At 44.8% G+C, this 7953-nt stretch overlaps 1 protein-coding gene across 2 annotated transcripts in view; it reads right to left on the bottom strand.

Annotated features, from left to right (window-relative positions):
* The window catches only part of LOC107111207 (copine-5), a 218419-nt gene that overhangs the window by 77790 nt on the left and 132676 nt on the right, over window positions 1-7953 (bottom strand). For both annotated transcript variants that reach the window (XM_015412140.1, XM_015412147.1), the window contains 2 exons: window positions 1090-1131; window positions 469-544 (listed from right to left, as the gene is read on the bottom strand). In XM_015412140.1, coding sequence (XP_015267626.1) covers window positions 469-544; window positions 1090-1131 — 118 coding nt within the window. The remainder of the gene's footprint in view (window positions 1-468; window positions 545-1089; window positions 1132-7953) is intronic.

Genomic DNA, 7953 nt, shown 5'->3' with positions numbered 1-7953 from the left:
CACCCTTTTCCTCCCCCTCCCTCCTCTTTTCTCATCTTTTTTGGGCACACCACACATACATCCATGGCTGGCTTCCACTTGAACTAGCCCTTGGTAGCTACATCAAGCTTAAAAGGTAATAGTTTCCACTAGGCACTGTAACTGCTCTTCATTGGGTTCTTAGAACTGTGTTTTGTATAGTATTTCTGGACTCTGTTTCCTCCCACTGCCTTTTGCTTTTGACTGAGGATCCCATATCAGTGTTGGAAAGTGTAGAGAAAGATCACATGTGTATGTCCCCCCACCCTGGACCCTTCAGTATAATAATTCATTTCAATGAGTCTTATGTAGGAGAACATCCATACCGAATTGGACCACAGACTGGTGTTGTTTTTTTTAAATCTTAAAGATGGAAAGCCCCAAAGTTATTCTCGAAGGGTCTCTCAGAAAACTGTATCTTCCATTTTGAGGTTGAGGGAAATCACTCACCTCATAGACATTGAATTGGCTTTGTCCTCGGGCCAGTTCTCGATAGCTGGTTGTAAACTCCCCAATGAAATCATGGCTGTTGGTAGAAAAGAGATTCTGTGAGAAATATAGAATTTCTAAATGTTTACGTTTGTATTTCTCTTTTCTTCCTTCCTAGGGACAAGGTGGTGTACATGGGATTCACATGAAGTCTCCCATCAGAGGTAGACCTGTTCTTTTTCCACAAGGCTACTGCATCAAGTGCCTCCAAACCATGTCTTGGCCCAGAAAAGAGGCTCTCCTTTGTTTTCTTTTCTGGATGAGTACCTTTTCTAACTGAATAATATAAAGAAACCCACCAAATAAATAAGACACCTTTCCCTTTCTCCATCTGCGAATCTTTGCATTACTAGGAGGAGGGGTTTAGAGCAATACATACAGCTACATCTGTTGAGCGTCTGTTTACAAGCTGTGGTTCTACAGGAGCCATTTTTTTACAAGCCTTCAATGTCTTCCAAAAATATTAAAGCATACAACAGGCCTACAAACTCCTGCACAATTTCTTATGTTTTAGTTCAACTGTTACCAGCCAGAAAAAATTTAAAGACTTTTTTAAAAAATAAGAGTTTGAATGCCACTCACCTGCCATCCCGGTCCCAGTCATACACTTCAACTTTTATAGTTCTGAAAAATATGACAATAAAGGTCACTCTCAAAACAAGTTGCTTTTTCTACTGTTACTATCTAACCTTCTTTCTTTCTGTAGAAACCATTTGCAAGAAAATGTCAAGCTGTACATAAGAGATAAAATTCAGCCTCCAAAGAAAAACCTGGGCAAATGAGAAGCCAAGGTAGGATTTTATATATGTTTGTGTAGATTTCTCTATATTTACAAAACGTGTCAGGGATTTTTAAATTAAACATCTAATTGCTCCTCATTGGCTTTTCCTGCTTAATTTTGGGGGGAGTATTGGTGCAGCCCCTTTTCTTTTGGTTCTGGAGCTGCGAGCAAAATGCTTTGAATACTTCTAGAGAAACTATCTATATCCTATCTTAATTACCCTCAGGAAGCCTTCTACAGTTTGAACCATCATTAATCGGGAAGGCTACAGTGACAACGTCTGTGAACTTCGGTTTCGTATCAGTTAACCTGGACAGCTAAAGGCAATTGTAGCTGACAATGCTGCCAGGTGAACTCAGTGTTCCTAGGAAGACTATGGAAGTGGCCATGATCCTATCCCTCCCCCTTACCTCCTAATTGTGTCAGACTGTTGTCAAGAAATGCCCCTGGCTAGCTGGCTTTTAAAATTCCTGTTAGAGGAATGACAGTGATTAATTTGCCTGTGGCTCCCTGTATGTTGATGGGTGACATTTGAATTCTCAGGGGAGTGAGGAGAAAAGTCGGTTCATGCTTTTGAGTTCCAGTTGGAGCTCATTTGCAGAGCCTGTGCCACATCCCCAGTGACCTTTGGAATTGCTTTCTAATTTTTTTCAGTGCATCTGCAAACCAGCCAGTTTGCCATCCAAATTATTGCTCCGGCCAGTGAGTTGCAGAAAATGAAGAGGTTATAAAATATGCAAACAAGCTGGCTAAAGAAGACTGACCCCAATTTTTTTAAATATAAAGATTACAGTCAGAGTTACTATTCCTGAAAGCCATAGAAAGGATAGGCAGCCCAACAAGTATATAGCTCCAGAAATATGAAAAACACTCATTAAGATGAAAGAACTACTGGCAGCCAGGGCTATTTTTGGGCAGAAACACACAGGAATGGAGTTCCGGCTGGCTTCAGAGTTGGCCACGCCCACTACAGCCAAAAATTCTGCGTGCCTGGCTACAAAGGGAAGGCCTGGACAGCAAACCCCGCCAGCGACTCCGAGGCGGGTGGGCCAGGGGGGACCTGGAAGGATTGGGGAGGCATTTAAATGCCTCCCTGTGCCTTCCCCGGCCTGTCCAAGGGCCAGCTTGCCCAGGCTACCCGCAGCTGCGGGGTATCCAGGCAAGCCAAGGCAAGGCAGTTTAAACTGCCTCCCCTCCCCTCCAAAGGCCTGCTTGCCTGGGCGCCCCGCAGCTGAAGGGCACCACTGCCTTCCCTTCCCTTCCCATGGGGGGGGGCTTGCCTGGGCTCCCCGCAGCCACGGGCTCCCGGGCAAGCCAAGGGAAGGCATAGGTGTGGCCTAATATGCTAATTAGCTTGTGCTATTGGGTGTGGTCTATTATTCTAATGAGTTCCTGTTGGGCTTTTTCTGCAAAAAAAAAAGCCCTGCTGGCAGCTACACATTTAACAAAGTGTTCAATAGGCTCAAGAAGATCAGCAAACTGATAGATGCATCTTCTATGAATTAGAAACAGAACTCACAAAAAAACCCAGCCACCCATAATCAGAAGACTAGTGCCATATTACATTCATAGCCACACTCAGAAGTAGCAAGGAGACCACACCAGCCAATATGATCTGAGGATGAGGGTTGCACTCGTATCAAGAAGCCAAGCAGCAGGTGTATTCCCATGTGACAAAGGGGAGTCTGTCAATCAGCATGGCTTATGAATGGTTTGGCTCAGATTGGATGTTGGCATGGGAAGATTACTAGCCCTTCAGGATCATTTAAACAGCTGTGCCGAGTTTAAGATTTTGCCCAGAACTAATGACTTCTCCCCACAAGCAATGGATGTGTTCCAAAGAATCTGCTCAAAGATGATGACATTCCTACTTCTGCCAAAAGGAGCTGGAGGAAAAGGTAAAAGAGTGTTTCATAAAAGACAAAAATCTGTACTGATCTTGTAGGTCCACAGCAAGTCAGAGAGGGGAAGCTAGGAAATGGAACTTCACAAAAAGGTGATGTTAAAGGAGATGATATGGCAGTAGCAGGAGCAAAGGTATTTATATAAGGGCAGTGCCTTGCTGGTTACAAATAGATGACACATGTCACTCAATAAATAACTTAGGCCGCGGTCACACGGAGCAGTAGCCACGCAAGAGAGATGGAAGACCGGCGGAGTTTCCGGGCGCGATCTTACCGGCACATCTGGGAAGCGTAGTGCTTCCGCGGCACAACCGAGGCTTCCCTTCGAAGCTGCGCAGCAAAAAACTAGTACCTTGGAGGTACTAGTTTCCGGAAACTGCGGGGCAAGGGCGGGCGTCTGATCGCGTTTCCGGTGGCATCCGGCGCCCGCCCATGTCCCCTTGCAAATAAGGTATTTTTTTTTGTCCAAGTCTCTGTGGATGCGCATGCGCACCCAACGGAACATGCGCATTTGTCATGTACACAAAAATAAAAAACAGTTTGCCGCGGCGCGCGCTTCTTCGTTGCGCGCCGGCTTGTCCTGTGATCGGCACCTCTCCCTTGCCATGGAACCTCCACGGTACCGCCACAGGACCTCCACAGGAGGTCTGATCGCGTAACTGCGCAGTAGTTTGCCCCAGGGCAAACAGCCACGCTTCTCCTCTGCAGTTTCCTGCCCGTGTGACCGGGGCCTTAGATGTTTTTCCAGTTCCAAATGCAATTCCAGGCATGAACTCAATGCTCCTTAGGCAGGTCTGCTGAATCCAAAACATATGGATGCTTCATAGTGTACGGGACTGAAGATTAAGATTACCAAGCAAATCTTGGCAATATTCAGCAATAGATTTATTTTCTTGGAGATATGCAAATACTTTAAATACTTGTTTCACTGGTTCAGGCATTTGCTGAACCAGGAAAATGCAGATTTTGCAATCATCTTTTCATCTAACACTGCTTACATGCAGTTCCTTTGCTGTTCCATGGCTTCTAAAGAGAAGAAGAAGAAGAGATTGGATTTATATCCCGCCCTTCACTACCCAAAGGCGTCTCAGAGCGGCATTACAATCTCCTTCCCCTTCCCACAACAGACACCCTGTGAGGTAGGTGGGGCTGAGAGAGCTCTTTTGAGGACAGCTTGTGAGAGAACAGCTCTAAGAGAAGTAGATAAAAGGAAGTACTTCTTCACCCAAAGACTGATTAACACATGGAATTCACTGCCACAGGAAGTGGTGGCGGCTACAAGCATAGACGGCTTCAAAAGGGAATTAGATAAGCATATGGAGCAGAGGTCCATCAGTTGCTATTAGCCACAAGGTATAGATAGGGGCTCTGGGGCAAGTGATGCTCTGTCTTCTTGGTGCTTAGGGGGGTCAACAGTGGGAGGGCTTCTAATGTCCTGGCCCCACTGGTGAACCTCCTGATGGCACTGGTATTTCTGGCCACTGTGTGATACAGAGTGTTGGACTGGATGGGCCTTTGGCCTGATCCAACATTGGCGTCTTTTATGTTCTTATGTTAACAGCTCTAAGAGAACTTGTGACTGACCCAAGGTCACACCAGCAGCTGCATTTGGAGGAGTGGGGAATCAAACCTGGTTCTCCCAGATTAGAGTCTGCACTCCTAATCACTACATGAAACTGGCAGAAGCAGTCCTTTCCCCAGCATTTGCAAAAAATATCAAGGGATTTGACTCTGACCTCAGTAGGTGTCCTACTTAATTGACCATGGGTATTGCTCATCGATTGCAGAGCCTGACTGGGGCAGTGCTGATAATCTCTTGTATGGGGATGGGGCATACACTGCTTTGATTTGCTAGGTAGGATAGGAGGGAGTGCTTGGACAGATGATCAGTACTTATATCATCTGGAAGGGTAGCTGGACAATTTCAGGCAATTGTGAATTAAAGCCCTCACAGGGAAAATACAAAAGTATCTCTAACATGCTACTTTGGAACATGCTGATTTGAACGTATCTCACAAATCTGGAATTGGGGTGGGGTTGGAAGACAGTTTATGTATATGTACCTAATTGGAGAGAATCAGCAGTAAACCCTGGAGGCTATTGACAGTGGAGACTGGAACACTATAGTGACAGGGCAGAGAATCTGAAAGGATTCTAGGCCCTGTTACAGGCATCTTCAGTTTCTCACACCAGCGCAAATACCTCTTCTTTATATGATCAGTGTCTGTAGCTATCAGGTTCCCCAGCTACCATTTAAACCACTGGACAAGGAAAAGGTTAATTTTTAAAGCACACTTTCAATCAGGAAACAGAATGAGTGGAAGACTGCGTTGTCTCGATTGGTGACTAGCTTGGTCCCAGTGTCACATGTTTCCATGGCAACTAAAGCTAAAAATATACTGCCTAAAAATGGGGGGGGGAAGGCCCACGCAGCAGTCAAAACAAACTAATTAAAGAACCAGTGCAGGAATCACAAAGATAATGAAAAAAGTCATTTTAATCATTTGTTTGGACTTGTTCAGAAGCAGATGAACAAGTTAAAAGATGGAAGAAAATAATGTGTTTCAGAGATAGAAAGCCAGAATTTTCACCCACTAGTATGGAAAGGGGGCTTGGTTGGAAAAGGGGTTCTTTAAATCATGTTTCCATGTGAATATGCTCAGATGAAGAATTACTTTTGGAGTGGCTTTTCTATCTGATACTGGCTCAGGGTTAAGATGCATAATATATACGAAATTTCCACAGAAATACATGGGGTAGAAGACTGGGATCAAGCACCCATATACTTCAGAATTCAGATAATCATACTACAGAATATAATTGCACCCCCTCAAAAAACACTTTGCTTTAGCAAATTGTCAAAGGGGGGGGGGTCTGCTTACGCCTGTACTCATCTCTGTGACATAACACATCAAATGCTATAAGGACAGAAGATCCAAAAGTATGATGCAAAATCATTAATGCTAACCACTAAAAGCCCTTAAAGAAAGTATTGCAATAGTCTAGTCAACAGATTAAAAACATATCAATTGATTCAAAAGGAATGAAAAAAACAAGGCTGATTCTCATGTGTTGATCTTGTTAATGGTCTATTAGGTAACACACTGTAGAAACTTTAGGTCTTAAGTCCGACAGCCAGAAGAATTAACGTAGCACAGGTGGCTAAAAGACTTAAAAGACTACAAGTCAAGATGAGCCGGGTTCAGATTGTACCATTGCCATTAGTTTACACATGGCAGCATATAGGAGGCATGCATGTTTTTATATTCTTCAGTGACATGTTATCCATGCTCAAAAATTGTTATAGCCCTAAATGGGCATGGGTTGCATGCCATAAAAGAATTCCATATGACTGCACTAAGTGAAAGCAATTGTATCCCCACTTTCTTTTCTGCATGTCCAAGACATAGCACAAGAATTTCTTCTGATACAGTTTCCAAACTAAATGAAATGAAATGATGGATGGATGGAAGGACAATGACCTCCCCATCAGTTTCTGTGTGAGAATAGGAATATTTCTGTATGCAGCCTGGAAGCCCAGGCAGATTTGGGGAGAGCAACTGAGGCAAAGAGGCTGAACCATTACTGGCCAAGGAAAAGGACCCTGCAGGGCAATGACATCTATCCCAAATGGATATGCAGATTCTCTCTTTATTTGTTTATTTATTTGGAATATTTCTATCCCACCTCTTCAGAGCCTGAGCAAGGTGGCTTTACAGTTTTAAAAGCACAGTATTAAGATACAAGCCATTAAAATGTACAGGAGTCTTTAGACCAGAAGCCCTTCTCCCAACTCTTTGCAAGATTCCCCCTGCCACCACACACATAGCTCTCCCCCCGCCTCCTTTCCATTTCAGCAAGAAGATGCCACGGAATATTTGCCCAGCCCAGCCTTTCCACTCCTTAAAACAGTCCTGGTATCCATCCCAATCTTCCTTAATTTCTGCACCACCAGATAAAAAAGCCCCTTTGTTGTTGTTTGCCAGCAAATTGTTGATCAAGAGGAGCTCTGAATATATTGGGTGAGAAAGAGCTTCAACTGCTGATTTCCAGGGACAGAACTGGGCTGGCAGAAGTGAGTGGCCATTCCAGCTGGGCTTCTACTCCTTCCTCTGAGCCAGTCCAAGAGAATCATTTTCCTTTGCTAGCTAAGCAGAGAGGTTTCTGAGGGGTAGAGTTGCCAACCTCCAACTCTTGAGATCTTGCACTATTACAACTGATCTCCAGACAACAGAAATTAGTTCCCCTGGAGAAAATGACTGCTTCAGAGGGTAGACCCTAGGGCATTGTACACTGCTGAGGTCCCTCTCCTCCCCAAACTCTGCCCTCCCCAGGCTGCACCCCACAGATCTCCAGGTCTTTCCCAACCCAGAGCTGTTTTGGGGGTTGTTTGTTTGTTTTGGGTCATCAGCTTCTGCCACCTTGCAACTCCTTGAGCTGCACTCACTTTACCGCAGCCAGGTGCCTCAGACATCACAGGTGTGGTGGTGTCTGTGGCAGGTGCAGGTAGCTACTGCTGCCATATGCTAATTAAATTGTACTACATTTGGAGGCCCCCTGCTGAAACTAGGCTGAGATTTTGCCCCAAGGTCATGCCCCAACCCTGCCTCTCATGATGGGAGGCAGCAACATGTTGTGGAAATATACAATTTTACTAACCTCCCTGGAAAGCTGATCCAAAGGTCCCTGCAGATGCTTGGGAAGATGGCCCCACAGAGATATTTTCTAGGGGCCACTGGCCACCATGTCCCTAAATGGCTT

The sequence above is a fragment of the Gekko japonicus genome, unplaced genomic scaffold (genome assembly GCF_001447785.1).
Source record: "Gekko japonicus isolate JY-2015 unplaced genomic scaffold, Gekko_japonicus_V1.1 scaffold697, whole genome shotgun sequence".
NCBI lineage: Eukaryota > Metazoa > Chordata > Lepidosauria > Squamata > Gekkonidae > Gekko > Gekko japonicus.
The sequence above is the reverse complement of the archived record's forward strand: the minus strand, read 5'-3'. Positions and strand labels throughout refer to the sequence as shown.